We start from the raw sequence: 17,354 nt of genomic DNA on the forward strand, positions 1-17,354 counted from the left end.
CTTACTTTTTGATCATTCCTCGTATTTAAGATGCTATACTAATATTCATGTGTAACGTGACCAAGGGATAGTTTTGTTGTGTAAAAAAATTGTTCACGCCAAAGTTATTAACGGTAACGAAACTCAGGCGTGAATAAGTCGCATTGAGTTTTGCTTTCGCATCTGGAGCCGATTTGCCAAAATAAAGGAAGAAATAAAACTTCCATGTGCGCAAACAAAACAAATTTTGTGATGAAAACTGTTTCAGACTCGGTACCGAAACCAGGTTTCTGGGAAAAACGGTTCTCGTGCTTGAATCAAAGCCGATATTGAAGTAGAAGCAAAAATACAGAGAAATAAGTTCTGTAACGAAAGCGCTGTAGAAGATTCCCTCGAGCTTAATCATTTTACAGTTGCCTAACCCCGTTTGCAGTTGCAATGATCTGTAATTAAACAATGTTTTCAAATGATGATGTTAAAATGAATGTCGGCTCTTTTCTCGGAGCACACCGAATTTAAAATAAATATATATATTTAGATTCCGGGACAGAATCCCGAAACATTTTCAGCTCCGTTAACAATTTCCGGTGTGAAAACAATATTCAGCGTTGATTCACTGTGGTAAGACCAGAGATGGCCGTTTTGTAATCGGGATTAACTCAGGCTTGCCCAGGTCCACACTAACTATCCTTAATGGCTTTGCCCTCACTAAGCTCTCAATGAGGCTGAAGCTAACCCAAACTCGCACAATCTCGAGCTCTGTATCTTCAATGAGTTTCGTACTAATTAACTTCACTGAGCACCCAATCGCACTCGCGCTCACTTGCCTCATTGAAACTCGTGCTCGCTCGAATTCGGGCTGTGGCTCGATCTCCACCCTTACATTGAACGTTGAGAAAACTTTCGAATCTGTAGCACTTGAATTTTGTGATGATAATTTAATGCTTATTTGTCTCTATCGTACACCAGACAGTAATGTCCATGTTTTTTTTTTTTTTTTTTTTTTTTTTTTTAATATGGTTAGAAGGGCTTCTGTTTGAATTCTCGTCCTCCAAAAAGTCATTTGTAATTTGTGGTGATATTAATATTGATTTTTACAAAATAGTAGCAAAGAAAAAAAATCTCATTTCGCTCTGCACATGATTTAACCTGAAACCTGTCGTAAATACTCCTACCAGAATAGGTACAACAAGAATCTCCACTCTTGACCAAATTATAATTCCACGTGATGATTTCGTATCTCATGTTGATGTACTAAACCTAGGCTATTGTGATCATAATGCTCAACATCTTTATTTTTCCACAGAAATAATTAATAAGAAAACAAACGTGGACATGGAATGGTCTGAAAGGCGTTCATTTACACCCACTAACGTGGCATATTTCAAATACTTGTTGAAAATTGAATCGTGTGAAGATGTTTATAATGAATGTAATGTTAATGACCAATTTAATTCTTTCTTAGGTATATTTAATCATTATTTTGATATTGCTTTTCCTAAACGAAAATTTAAGATAAATAAATCGATAAATGTCAGTTCGAAGTGAAAGACTTTAGGAATAACGGTTTTTTTTTTTTTTTTTTTTTTAAAAAAAAGCCGACTATATCGACGCTGCCGTACTCCCGTGTTTATACGATGCTATAAAATGTACAGACCAGTTTTACGTAAGGTCATAAAACAGGCAACAATGTTAGAAAATGATACTTACATTGGGAAAGCTTCCAATAAAATGAAAGCGTTTCTTGTCAAAATTATTTAAAAACCGACTGAAATTGCAAATGCTTTTAACCATTACTTCACGAATGAAGTGGAAAAGCTTATCACTAATAACGTGAACAATAAACTATCTAGCAAACAATACGTTAGTAGACACCAGGGGCGGCTTGCCTATAAGTGCTGCAGAGCTGCAGAACTACCAGCTATTTTAGTGGCATAAATGTATTTTCAATTGAGTTGAATTGTGTTTAATTTAATCAAGGTGGTAATATGTAATGATGATATTTGGTCTAACGGTGTCCTGAAATTGTACTGCTGGACATGCTACATAACGTAGAATTACTGGAAATACCTTCTGAAGCTGTGCACGGATTGCCCTATGCTTTAGCATTGAAACCAAAATCTTCACCAGCCGCACTGTATTACGTTCTCCTTGTCTGTTAGATAGGATTTACTAGAGCTGCACTCCCAGCAGCTCAGAACTCACGAATACTTCCGAAGAAGCCGAAGAAAGTAATAGTATTCCATGTTCAAGTTTGTGCAAATTTTCTGAACAAACACAATTTGTGTGACAATTTTAGAAAAACCGTAAACCTTTTGCAAATTCTTCAATTACCCCAACGACAATTGCTTAAGCAGAACGTTACTTCTCTAATTTTAAAATAGTTAAAACATTTTCGGAAAGCACAATATGTCAGGAAAGAATCAATGCTTTGGCTGCCTTATCAATCGAGCATGATTTAATATCCATCATGCCGAACTTTAATGATAGAGTAGGAGGACATTTTGTACAGCAGAAGACACGTCGGATAGACTATTTACAAACGATAAAATATTTATAATTCAGCAGTGTTAATACAATTTCTACCTGTAGACATTACGTGAATCCGAAATTGTTATGGTATCTGAAAACAGTGTTTCTTACGATATGGGTATGGTATTTTTAAAGTTTGTTACACGCAACGGTGGCGTATTTAGAGATGAGCTATAAGGCTCAAGATCCCCCGAAATTCATTTAAACTTGTAGGAATCCCAAAGGAAAAATTAAGTGCTTATTCATATGCTGTGCAATGCTCCTCCCGGAACAAAATCCTAAATACTCCACTGACACCCAATAAGCAAAACAATAGTGTTTTGGTTGCGATACAGTAAAGTTGTATATATATTTGTTAATTTCAATTATAATTGTCATTTACGTATAAAGATTAGAGTGCTAAAAGATATGCGGTTCGTGTAGATTTTATAATTAATTACTGCAAACGGGAAATTTAATATACAAAAAAAAAAAAAAAAAAAAAAAAAAGTGCAGAACTGCCTCAGATTATGGTATCGAGCCGCTGCTGGTAGACACAATGATAATACTTTCAAAAAATCATCGTTTTTACACCCAGTAACTAGTCAAGAAATCTTAAATACCACACTGCAAATGAAAAATAAGAGTTCTTCAGGATATGATGAAGTTCCTGATAAAATTCTAAAGCAATGCTCTTATGAGGTTGCTGATATCTTATGCTTCATAGTAAATAACTCATTTAGTAGTGGCGTTTTTTCTGAAGCATTGAAGTTAGTAGTTGTTAAATCCCTATATAAAAGTGGCAAAAAAGATCTTACATCAAACTACAGACCAATATCGTGTCTGTCTACCTTCTCCAAACTTTTTGAAAAAAAATTATGTATATAAGACTAGTTAGCTTTCTACATAAATTTAACTTAATATCTCCTGCTCAAAATGGCTTTAGATCAAGTAAATCTACTGAAACTGCTCTTTACTCCTTTCTCTATTCCGCTTTAAATTCATGAAACGCTAAGAAGTATGCAACCGGCATATTTCTTGATCTTAGCAAAGCTTTTGATACAATTGATCATGGAATTTTACTTTATAAATTACTGGAAAATGGTATTAGGGGAAATGCTTATTAGTTGTTTTGAATTGTATATATCTAACAGAAGGCAAACTGTTGAAATTAACTGTCTAACTCAAGATACACAGGGAGTAAGCAATGCATTCAGATACCAAAGAGTTAAAAATTGGAGTTCCTCAAGGTTCTATTTTAGGCCCTATTCTATTTTTAATATATATAAATGACCTGCCACAATGTTTAGACTCTTCTAAAATTATCTTGTATGCTGACGATACAAATATATTAGTAACCGGAGAAACTTACGTTGAGTTATGTAATGCAGAAGACTCCACCATGTCTGCCGTCAATGACTGGCTGGATAGAAATAAACTAATACTAAATATAACAAAGTCTTTGTGCATGTGCTTTCACGTAGTAAAAAACGAGATAAGAGAACGCCCTTCTGTAACAGTTAACGGCAAAACGTTGAATTACATTTCGGATATCAAATTTCTTGGTCTTTGGGCGTCAGATACATTAGATTAGAAAATTTACATTCAAAAATTATCTAGTAAACTAGCTCAAACGTGTTACATGTTAAAGCTGTTACGAAATAGTGTCAGTCAGCATGTTCTGCTAACAACTTATTTTGCACTTTTTCATTCTAAACTGAAATATGGTATTATATTCTGGGGATCTACTGCACTGCTAAATTCCATATTTGTTTTACGAAAGAGAGCTTTAAGGTTTATGACCGGAAGAAAATCTTAAACTTCTTGTAAACCTATATTTAAATTTCTTGAAATCTTGCTTCTTCCATATATATATATATATATATATATATATATATATATATATATATATATATATATATATATATATATATATATATATATATATATATGAACTAAAATTTGTAAGAAAAGATATACAGATAGGTACAGGCAGCTTGCGGCTGAACTCAAGATATTCATTTGCATAATACAAGACAAGCGTCGGATCTTCATGCAGAGTCTTCATGTTTAAAAGTGCATAAGAATAGTTCATATTCTATGGCAGTGAATATTTATAACAAGCTTCCTTCCACTTTAAAAAACAAAACATCCGGATTCAATAAAGCAGTCAAGTACTACCTACTCGAGCACTGCTTCTATTCTGCAGGAGAATATTTCGCAAATCCATAATCAGTTATATCAAAAACTGTCTGTAGTTAATAAGGTTTAAAGTATGTATATATATTTTGCATATCTATAATGTAAGGGTTTTTTTAACTGTTATTTTGTTTTTATATCGTTATATGTAAATTAGAATAAGGAAAAATTGTACCTTTTTAACTTAAATTGATACTATTTTTAATATTGTATGAAAGATTTAAATGTATAAATATGTACACATTCAATATTTTTGTGACGTGTCCAACTCATACGTTCACGTTGTGAACAATTTGTATGAAAATAAATGTAAAATACAAAAATACACTTATGAAACTCGTACTCACATCGGCTTGCTTTAAATATTGAGTTCGAAATTGATGGAACTCTGGAACCGAGATTGCTAGTTTGGACGTCTATGTGTGAGGTAGTTTTTGAACCACTTAAATTTAAGAAGTAACGGTCTAGAAAATGATGGAAATAATCATATTATGAGTCGGTATGCTGACCATATATCACTCAATAGAACATTCAGCATTTGGTCGTCCATATTTCCTCAACTCGAGGCGAAAGGAAATGAAATGAAATCTTTCAGTTTAACGCCCCAGGGTTATGTCCTTTTGTCTAATGGAGACGAAGATCAAAGCAAGTGAATGATGGAAGAATTGGTGGAATGAGAAAGTGGGAGGAAACGGGAGTACTCCGAGAAAACCCACGGACACGATGTTGTCCGCCACAAACTTAAGTGGCCGGAAATCGAACCAGGGGCCCCATGTACCATTGATAAGCGCTCTATCACTGAGTCACCGTGCGTCCAGGTCGAAGCAAGTTTCAGATGATGACCAAGATTGTAGCACCTACCCTGGGTTCATTCCACATTGCGTACACTCTGCCTTATGATCTCACCGATCCAAAGACGTCTGATTCTAGGAACACTATTGTCCTTTCTGTCGGGACCGGTGTCCCGTAATCTCTCTCTTATAGGCAAGATAGTGTGGTGGGGAACGGCCCTAGTCGTGATTCACGTCATCATAACCTCGGTGCTGCATAAGGATGCAACTTAACTCAACTAATGTCATTTTTATCAGTTAATCACTGACTGGAACCATTTACGTTGAACTCACTGCTATTGTCCTCAAGTTTTCTGCTATTTCTAGGTAGCTGCTAACACTCTTTCAATGAGAGGTAATCGGATATCCATTTCGTGATTTTCTGAAGCCTATCTCTCAGTTATACCTACTAGTAGAAGGAGCTCACGTAGTGATTTGATTGGAATTTCCAGTGTTGACACTGGAGTGTTTAAAGTAAGCTTACTTTCTCCTAGCGGTGTCAGGAAGCGTCCGAAAATGAAATCTTTAAGTTTTACGTCCCACGGTTATGCCGGTTAGGTTAAAGGAGACGGTGATTATGAGAAATGAATGAATTGATGGAATGAAGAAACTGAGAGGAATCAGGAGAAACTCGAGAAAACCCACGAGCACGGTGTTTGTCCACCACAAAGTCCACACGGCGATCGAACGAGGAACCCCAAGCACCGGAGGTGAACGCTCTACCACTGAGCCACAGCACCCCCAGGAAGCGTCTGATTATGACCAAGTACCACATTAGGAATACGAAAAATATATCGGAAATATTTTCTTCTATAAAAGGAGTAACATGCTTCTGTTAAATTCAATATAATCTAAGTATCCATTTTTTCTTGCTTACAGCCATATGTACGTATCACACCCACAACAATGCTTTATGTAAGTAAAAGCCATGACGGTAGTCATCTGCTGGTAAGTGTTTAATTCATCTTAAATTATATACATGATTATTCACGTACAGATACTACATATACTGGAAAAGGATTTGTCAGATATTTAAACTTCAACATAATCTTTTTTGTCCTGTAAACTTTATTAGGTTATGCAACGGAATTTAATTTTGTGTTTCACTTATTTTAATCACACTTCAGAATATCACTTAAATTAATTTGAAAGTCAGGAAATGAAAGTTTGTGTTGGAGAAAATATAAGCTATAGCAGTTTGAGAATAATAATAATAATAATAATAATAATAATGTAATTGTTGTTGTTCTCGTCGTTGTCTGAAGTCAGGAGCCAATGAGCTGTTCCGAAATAAAAGTTAGCATATGTCTAAATATAGACCGAGGACTTTAAGGAAAATTATAATAACAGTAAATTCAAATTTCTTTAAAACATAATCTTACTGTTATCACATCAAGCAAACTGAATGCTATATGAGAAAAATGAAATATTTCAGTTTAACGTCCCACGATTATTGTTAAGCTAATGGAGACCGATGATTAAGGCAAGTTAATTATGATGGAAGAAATTGGTGGAATGAGAATATAGGAGAAAACTGGAAAACTCCGAGAAAACCCACGAACACGATATTGCCCACTACAAACCTAGTTGACCGAGGATTGCACCAGGGACCCCACGCACCAGAGATAGGCGGTCTACCACTGAGCCACCGTGCCTCCTTGCTATATAAGAGCTTCATCTAAAAGTGTTCTATGTAAAATAGTGTTTCTTACCTAAGAAAGTGCTATGTAAGATAGTGTTATTCACCGTTCTTCCATGATAATAACAATTCATATCTCTACTGTACTCGATTAGAAGAGGTAGTTACTGACTGTAATTGTTTTCTATATCCACCCGTGAAATCTAGCAGAAATATAGGTGTAATCCATTTCTGTAAAGGTAACCAAGAAAGTTCTGTTGCTTTTTGTGGAGGTCTGTGTTCAATTGGCTCTCACACCGTGAGCTGAATGTGAATGGAGATAAGGCGAAGGTCAGTTTTTGGTGTGGGTGTAGCCAACGTACTACCTGGTTATGGCAGTTCAGTTACACCGTGAACTTGTGTAAAGACAGAGTGAACATGGCACCTCCACAGAGCGTCATAAGGGCGTGTATGCTGTACGAGTTCAAACTGGGGTCAAACGCCGCTGCAGTGGGGCGGAAAATATGCCAGACCTTTGATGAGGGTATCGTGACTACGTGGACAGTGCAGCGGTGGTTTAACAAGTTTAAGGACGGCGACGAAACACTCGAAGACGCACCACGTGCCGGAAGACCAACACATGTACAAAATGATCTTAAGGCAGCAATTGAGGCGAACAGTGGCCAGACATGTGAGGAACTAGGACTTCAATTCAGTGTGAGTGAAGAAACCATTCGGCAGCACCTTCATCAACATGGGAAGCATTACAAGTTATGTCGATGTTGGACTGCTCGCGGCATCGTGCATCGGAAGCTGCTACCAGCTGGTCAGAACATCAATACAACTGTATGCTGTCAGCAGTTGAGCCTTGTTCAAGAAAAACTCAAAACTTTGGAGCCAGCACTTCTGAATCGCAAACGGGTCCTCGTGTTACAGGACAACGTTGAGCCCCACGTGATTACCTGGGACACCATTCTACGCCTTGGATGGGAAACACTATTGCATCCACCATATTCCCCAGGCATTGTACCGTCCGATTATCGCCTGTTCCATTCCTTGCACAATCACCTTAGAGGACGCCAGTTCAAATCCCTAGTAGAGGTGCAAAATGCACTTGTTACCTTCTTCGCTTTACAGCCCACCAAGTTCTACCGTGATGGAATCCATGGCCTTCCAGAACGTTGACAGAAGGTCGTCGATGCTGATGGGGATTATCTTTGCTCTTCCAGGTACGTCTTAGGTAACATGTCGATGTTCGATGGTGATGGGTGAAAAAGCGACAGAACTTTCTTGGTTACCTTTATATATAGTGTGTACTGTAGTGTGATTTTGATATTTGTGACATATTCTTATCTCCCATTTCATTGATCTTATCTACGCTTGTATATTTAACCTTTCTAACTCTTGAAAATTTCTAGCAGAACGCCATTAAATATTCGACAAAATTCCAAATCTGCATTTCATTTTACATTAGGAGAAAACGGTATATCATAAATATGAGCTCAAATTGATTTATTCACAGTAAAGTTATAGTAGAACAAAAATATATAGCATTATTAACATTGGATATTAACTGTATAAGTATTAATGTATCACAATGAATAATATATTTTAAGTGTTACAATATTTAAGCTTTTTAATAATTATTCACGGGAACAGAGAGGACACATTGTATTTAGAGATACATTAAAATTAGCTTTATAATACGTAGTTAAGTATTCACTTTCGTTGCAGAAAAGTGCTCAGTACTTGCACAAACAGCTTCCAATAAGAGTTGCTCATCATGTAAATGCCTTCCGAAAGTTGCCATTCATTGTTGGCTGCCACGCTAAGCTTCTGTCTGTGGTAAGACTGTTTCCTTTCTCTTATTCTGTGGTCTATAGAATATTTTGTGGAAGAAAGCTAGTAAAAAAATATATATTATTCACTGAAGTAGTACTGGAAAAGTATGGAGAACTAGTTTGCAGAGTCTAATGAACATGCCAATGTTGCCGTCATATTTCACATTTAGTTTATTGAAGATGCAATGACTCGATCTGATCATTTCGATTCAACCCGGCAAGTGTTCACACCTTTATTAGGATCCCACCTTAAAAGTTTTTACTTTAGTATTGTCATTTCAAAATCACCCTTATAGCACTCCTCTTTCCTGATGCCGACGCCCCTCCACATCCTAGACGCACTCTCCGATCATATTGATCGTGTTTCCGCACGCGTTAGTTGATTGGTTGGGAGAGTTAAGTATTCCTTTCAGCACCGAGACTACTTGATATGTAGACCTACAGTTTAAAAAGAAATGTAAACCGCCGTAAAGCGTTTAAATTTCAGTGCTCTCTCGATGGAAATTTCAAAGCTTTTTCCACGGAAATTTCAGTTCACTTACTGGAAATGTCAGTGCTCTCTGGTGGAAATTTCAATGCTTTCCCACCGGAAAATTTCAATGTTCTCTCGACGGAAATTTCAAGGTTTTCTCGGCGGAAATTTCAGTTCTCTTTCACCGGAAATGTCAATGCTCCCTTGACGGAAATTTCAATTGTTTTCTCATCGGAAAATTTCAATGTTCTCTCGACGGAAATTTCAAGGTTTTCTCGGCGGAAATTTCAGTTCTCTTTCACCGGAAATGTCAATGCTCCCTTGACGGAAATTTCAATGCTTTCTCATCGGAAAATTTCAATGTTCTCTCAGCGGAAATTTCAATACTCTCTCACGGGAACTTCAGCGCTCTCCTACCGGAAATTTCAGTGTTCTCCCACTAGAAATTTCAATGCTTTCTCGACGGTAAGTTCAATCTCTCCCACCGGAAAGTTTCAATGTTCTCTCGACGGAAATTTCAAGTCTCTTTCGGTTGAAATTTCAGTTCTCTCTCACCGGAAATGTCAATGCTTTCTCGACGGAATTTTTAGTTTTCTTTAACCGGAAATGACAATGCTCTCTTGACGGAAATTTCAACGCTCTCCCACCGGAAAATTTCAATTTTCTCTCGACGAAAAATTTAAAGGTTCTCTCGGCGAAAATTTCAGATCTCTCTCACCAGAAGTGTCAATGCTTTTTCGACGGAAATTTCAGTTCTTTCTCACTAGAAATGTCAATACTCTGTTGACGGAAATTTCAATACGGAAAATTCGAATGCACTCTCGATGGAAATTTCAAAGCACTCTAGGCGGAAATTTCAGTTATCTCTCACCAGGAATGTCAATGTTCTCTCGACGGAAATTTCAAGGCTTTCTTGGTGGAATTTTCACTTCTTTCTCAGCGGAAGTCAATGCTTTTTCGACGGAAATTTCAGTTCTCTCTCACCGGGGATGTCAATGTTCTCTCGACGGAAATTTCAATGCCCTCCCACTGGAAACTTTAATGCTTTCCCACCGGAAATTTAGTTCTCCCACTGGAAATTTCAGTGTTCTCCCACGAGAAATTTCAATGCTCTCTCACCGGATATGCCAATGTTCTTTTGACGAAAATGTCAATGCTCTTCCACCGGAAATATTCAATGTTCTCTCAACGGCTTTCTTGGCGGAGATTTCAGTTCTCTCTCAGCGCAAGTGTCAATGCTTTTTCGACGGAAATTTCAGTTCTCTCTCTCTCTCTCTCTCTCTCTCTCTCTCTCTATCTATCTATCTATCTATCTTGAAATAACAATGCTCTCTCTACAAACATTTCACTTCTCTCACACCGGAAATATCAGTGTTCGCTCGACGGAAGATTAAATGCTCTCCCACTGGAAGTTCCCATGTTCTCCCATCGGAAATTTCAATGCTTCAATGATCTCTCGACCAAAATTTAAATGCTCTCCCACCGGAAATGTCAATGCTCTCTGCTGGAATAAATGTAGCGACTAGTGTATGTTCATTAAAAAAAAAAAAAAAAAAAAAAGTTCTTTGTATAGTTCATCAATTCTTAGAAGAGGACAGACTTATTAATGTTACTTGTAAATGCGTTGGTAAGTTAAAATCCTCTACATTTAATATGTATTATAAATTAGTGTATTAAATTCAATCTTCAGAATTTTATTTACGTGGATTTATTTAGTCATGATATACTTTATTATGTTTTTCTTTCTTCCAGCACGATCTGTATATTCGATCGTTTCATCAGTTAAATGACTTTCCAGAAATAAAGACTTCAGAAGATGAAAAGAATTACACGAATCTCATTCGGCATCTGCTGGAGGAGCATAAGAATGTTGTGCACGAGTTAGCCGAAGGAATTCTGGAATGTAGGAAACATATTAATGTCAGTATCGTTCTTAGTTGTACTGTTATATTTCTCAAATTGATAAAAATCTACACGATTTTACTTAGAAGCACATTTCATTCAGAATAGAGAATCTCTAAACATACTTTTTTTTAAAAAAAAAAAAAGTACAGTGTAAATAGTTCCAATAATTGCAAATTTACGAGTTTTGGATGGCTGTTTTTTTTTTCTTTGTTTTATTTTCTTGAAAATGGTAATTCGTTTGTAGTTTGTTGTCAGCTTTATGAAAAGAAGGGTCTCTTCGTTAGTTCACATAAGTCTTTAGATGTAGTAGTTATCTAAGCAGTTTTTGCGAAATAAAACCTTTTGAAAAAAAAGTAAAATATGCAATTCCTTGAAACTTTGTTCCTATTCATTCGTAATATGCCATACTATGATCACAATATTCGACATGAAAGTACTTTAAATGTACATTGCCACTACCTTCTTAGTTGCGTTATTTCTGTCGTGGAGACCTGTAAAATTTTGATGTTCATGAGTTTAAGTTTTTATTTAACATGTAGACTTGAAATACTTAGGTAGTAATATGTATGAATTATGTAGTGCTGTTTGAAAATACAAAGTGTGATCAATGGTGAATAATTTTATTAGAAACAAACTAATAATCTTACATGGAATTTGATTTAATCTCCTTCAAAGTATTGTCCTTGGCTAGCAATGCACTTATCCCAACGTTGAATCCATGACTGGAAGCATTTCTGGAAGGCTTCTTTTGAAAGCACGTTCAGCTGCTCTGTCATGGCCCTATCACTGTCAGGAATGGTGTCAAAGCGTTTTCTTTTAAGCACGGTTTTAACGTTTGAGAAGAGCCATTCGTCTGTTTGAAAAAATCATTTGTGACACTTTTTTTTTTTCACGTTTTCATCTGTTTTTGACGTTGAAGGACGTCTCGATCGTTGCTCGTTTTCAATCGACTCCTTGCCGCTTTTGAATTGCTCATACCACTTGTAAACAGTCTTTAGTGCCACCGTTTGTAAACAGTCTTTAGTGCTTCATTGCCATACACTGATTTTGACATTTCGTAAGCTGCTTTGGCATTTTATTGCAGCTTCGAACAAAATTTAATGTTGGTGCGCGACAAACACTCTTAACACGTCCTCACTCTTTTGCGTCTTAAAGCCAACTACCATGTCACAACTCGTTCAAACACGGCACTGACTGTACCAAAGATTTAGGCTACCGGACTTACTAGTTGAAATGGTAAAACATTTTTTTTTTTATTTTATAATATTAAAAACTAAAGTATTTTTTTAATCTCTTGGGGAAACCAAACAATAAACTAATAAAAATAAAATATTTTAAATAAAGTATTAAAAAACATTTTGGTAAAAATAGTGAAAGTTAAAAGCAAATATTATAAACATAAAAAACTTTTACAAAAAAATAAATAATTTTATTTTTTCAAATCCAAAATAAAGAATAAAAATATAAAAAATAAATATATATACTCTAAAAATCTTACAAAAATCATACTACAATCACAACTCAACCTCAACAGTGGCGTTATACTTAGCGTTAGTGGTGTGCAGACTCAGCTATCAATTAACTATACCTAATCATGGACTCCAGCCAAGTGGAAGTACCTCGTCCGGAAAATAGCTGTTTATGGCCAGGTGAAGAAAGGGTTTAGGAAATTTGATGAAAAGGAATTTAAAAGATGTAGATTATGAAATGAAAGCATGTTTGTGTATGAGTAATTTTGTTAGATTGTAGGCAAGGTTTTTTATTTTTATATTGTATTATAGGAGGAAGAAAGAAAAAAGAATATGGAGAGAGAAGTAAAAAAGAAATGATGGGATATGTTTGATATTATGTCTGTATTATAAGAATTATTGTTGACAAAGGTCACGGGTGAAAAAAAAATGTAATTGGTGATAGATAGAAAATAGTGTAATTTGTTTGTAAGAGGCAATAATTATTGTAAGTAAAATTTAAGGAGAAAGTTGTGATTGAAGCTGATTGGGAGTTGAAGGCAGGAACTCGTGGAACGAGGGATAACATAATAAATTGCAGGAGCCATAAGAATCATAAGTAAAAAAAAACATGATTGTTGTGCCATAGGGCAGATAGCATAGTGTTTGAAAGAAAATAAATAGATTTTTAAAAGAATTATATAAAACGTGGGTTTATTGTATATGTATATATAATATATTACCGTTACCAAAACAGTAAGAGAATAATGAACAATATTTAAAGTAAATGAGGGTATGGAGAAGATAATAAATAATATTTTGATTTATATGGAATTATATATTTTTGTTCTTATGCTAAGACTGCCATATGCATATTTTATTATAATAGGAAATAGAGTTTATGGTTGCGTACTTCCACTTGGCTGGAGTCCATGATTAGGTATAGTTAATTGATAGCTGAGTCTGCACACCACTAACGCTAAGTTGAACGCCACTGTTGAGGTTGAGTTGTGATTGTAGTATGATTTTTGTAAGATTTTTAGAGTATATATATTTATTTTTTATATTTTTATTCTTTATTTTGGATTTGAAAAAATAAAATTATTTATTTTTTGTAAAAGTTTTTTATGTTTATAATATTTGCTTTTAACTTTCACTATTTTTACCAAAATGTTTTTTAATACTTTATTTAAAATATTTTATTTTTATTAGTTTATTGTTTGGTTTCCCCAAAAAATTAAAAAAAATTAGTTTTTAATATTATAAAATAAAAAAATGTTTTAATTGATATAACGACGATAGATGGCACTGTGCAACTAGTCACCGTACTTTTTGATCACACCTTGTGTATAATTTCGTATTGGGGCGGCCACACTATTAATCTGCTGATATTGCAGAATGTGACAAACCATTCCTTCTGTCAGTATTTGCATCAGAGCTTGTTACCTATAGTTTAGAAGTTATTTATTTAATTATTTGTGGATAATCGTGGACATTACCGGCTTCTGTGGCCTTAAGCCTGACGCGTATAACAGATGATGTCCCTCGGCGAGCATACTATTCGGGGAAGGTGAAAGGAAGGAAGCCCCCTAGGATCTGTATGTAAGGTACCATCCCACCATTTGGATTATGTGAATAAGGAAAATCCAGGAAAACCTCAGAATGGCTGACCTGAAAAAGTTGTTACACCTTTCCAATCGAGTGTCCCCAGTTCAGAAGTTACAAGGGCGAGCAAGATAAATAGTCCACCCTATGTATAAGTCCGAGCATATCTGGAAATTCGGTCAGGAACATGTCTGGAAATTATGACCTATGAGAATCCCTTCCGTACCTATTTCACATTACTGAAATAAGCACTTTTGGATGATATACATGTGACTTCCTTTACGTTCATACAGGACGCCATTCCACGGTCCCTCGTGTTTGAAATAATGCAGGGGTGCCCACAAGGGGGGGAGGGCTATGACGCAAACTGCGTCATTGAAATATTTGGGGGGGGTTAAAAATCTATATAAATATGTTTGAGGGGGTGTAAAAATTAATCGAAAAGATTTTTTTTTTTCATGGAAGAACACCTACGGATAGACAATTGAGGGGGAAGGGGGGTGCGTTATATATATACGTACTAGTATATATATAGTACGTTAACACCATGTGTTTATGCAGGTTGTTATGAAAATTTGTCACAATATTTTGGGAATAGAATCCTCATATCAAAATAAAAATTAAAAAAAAAAAAAAAAACGTTTATATGGACTTGTGGTTGGAAATGGATAGTTTTGTAGTTATATGGTGCCGAAAACGTGAAAAAATTAACTTTAAAGATCCATAATTCCACTACTATAGGACCGATCGTAGTCGGGTCACGACATCACTGAGGAACTATAAGTCAGCTATTCAGATATCCATCTTTCAGAACCTCTTGTACTTGTACAATCATTTTTAGAGAGGCTGTTTGCGAGTACTTCATCACTCTCCACCTACCTCTCTAAAAGTTTGTGTGCAAGTACTGGAGCATTCTTAGACATGGATATTTTATTAGTTCACATACCAGTTTCTCAGTGACGTCTTGACCCGATTACGATAGGTTCTATAGTAGTGGAGCTATGAACTTTTAAAGTTCATTTTTTTTACGTTTCTGGCACCCTATAACTCCGAAACTATCCAGTGATACACTTTTGTAACAAACTGGATACACTAGGGTTGGATCTTTAGTAGTGTCAGCACCATGAAAAGGAACCAGTACTTCTCCCGTTTACTACACGTTAGTTCGATACTTAACCTCCTCACTATAAATGGACTCTCCTGTCGAAGGCTACAGACATACGTTCTGATCGTGGCCGTACAATATCGTCAAAGTCTTCGTAAGGCTTGCATGGAATCTGCGTTGCCTTACAGAACAATGGTACAGTGAGTACGAGTCATCAATAGAGGATGACGAAATATGACAGACATGCCTTAAGGTCGTCGTAGTCTCAATGAAAAGGAAATACAGCTTATTGGCTTTGACGAAGATGGATCAGGAGGTAGCCAATGAGACTATGATTGTGGTATGCAGCGTACTTTATATTCTGAAGAGGCGCCTAGGTATGATAAAAATTTGCATCGCGATGAGTTCTGCTCCGTTTGACTGAAACACAGAAATGATTACATATTATGCTGCCTAAACTCATTTACAGCACTCAGAGCGCGAAGAAGAGGGTTTCTTTCGCCGTGTCATTACGGTGGAAGAGACACGAGTAAGATCATGCAGCCAAAATGGAAACACCAATCGAACGAGTAACATCATTACAGACCACCACGAACATCAAAAGTTCGTCATACCTTAGCAATTTGAAGTTTATGGGGATTCTTGTGTACGACTTCGATGGCATTATCCTAAGCGTATCATATCCCAAGAACAGACCGTCGATGTGCAATATTACTTTTTTTTTTTTTTTTTTTTTTTAAGAATATAAACTGCAACCAGCATCGCGAAAGAAGCAGCAACACTGCTGAATTCTTCCATCATTTTGCAGAACAATGCTGGGGCGCATGCAACCCAACGTACTGTGGCTTATTGGTACGTTCGATTGGTGGGCTACCATCCAGCATATTCGCGGGATTTAACCTCTTATGACTATGATTTGATTCCTAAGATGAAGAATTCTCTTCGTGACATTCGTTTCCGATCAGCTCTAGAGATTCTTCAGGAAATAAACCGTTCCATTCTATTCATTAGCAGAACCTCTGATTTAGGTAACTACGTTGAAGAACTGTAAAAGTTTCACAGAGGTATCATTAGTAAATAGATAGTTGCCACTATTAAATTTCAACCCTCGTCTATACCAATAATATTTACGTCTCCAGTAGGGACTCCAGTGTATTTCCACTGCAGTAAGTCTTCGCAAAAGTAGTTATAAATCAGTTGTATACTGTGTATAGTATTTCAATGTATTCTTTTTAAAAAAAAAATTTGGTTATTTTTCCTTCTATTAACAGGATGAACAAATAGTGACAGACTTCCTAAATAATACGCTTACATCCCGACTTGGGATGCGAATACTAGCACAACATCATTTATTTCTTCACAATCAAAGGGTAAGGAGTTCTTTAATGCTTTTGCACTTAACAATTGTAGTCTTTGTGATAATTTTAATGGTCTTTGTACTTCTTTACTAGCATAATGTAAAACATGTCCTAAATTTTATGAAAGATGTCCGTTTATATATAAGAATTGAGAGTAATATCAAGAACTAGTTTATCTATATATTAAAATGCTATATAGATAAACTAGTTTTTGATATTACTCTCCTAAGATTATTCCTTGTGATGCAGGGAAAGGCTTTCGAATGAACACGCCCAGCTTTATGGTTAGTGGTTAGGTACCATTTTAAAACGCAGATGAAATTATTGGAGATTATCAGTGCGGATTTAGACGAAATCGATCAACTATCTACCAAATATTTACCATTCGCCAAATACTCGAAAAAATTGGGAATACAATACCCCGGTACATCAACTATTTATTCATTTTAGAAAGGCATACGACTCGGTTAGGAAACATTATAC

General features: G+C 35.8%; 1 protein-coding gene across 6 annotated transcripts in view; it reads left to right on the forward strand.

Moving 5' to 3' along the window:
- The window catches only part of LOC145694459 (branched-chain alpha-ketoacid dehydrogenase kinase-like), a 69,443-nt gene that overhangs the window by 11,961 nt on the left and 40,128 nt on the right, over nucleotides 1–17,354 (forward strand). For all 6 annotated transcript variants that reach the window (XM_081770738.1, XM_081770737.1, XM_081770735.1 and 3 more), the window contains 4 exons: nucleotides 6,399–6,467; nucleotides 8,872–8,982; nucleotides 11,203–11,370; nucleotides 16,785–16,883. In XM_081770738.1, coding sequence (XP_081626864.1) covers nucleotides 6,399–6,467; nucleotides 8,872–8,982; nucleotides 11,203–11,370; nucleotides 16,785–16,883 — 447 coding nt within the window. The remainder of the gene's footprint in view (nucleotides 1–6,398; nucleotides 6,468–8,871; nucleotides 8,983–11,202; nucleotides 11,371–16,784; nucleotides 16,884–17,354) is intronic.

This window comes from Thermobia domestica, chromosome 9, assembly GCF_964235325.1.
Source record: "Thermobia domestica chromosome 9, izTheDome1.hap1.1, whole genome shotgun sequence".
NCBI lineage: Eukaryota > Metazoa > Arthropoda > Insecta > Zygentoma > Lepismatidae > Thermobia > Thermobia domestica.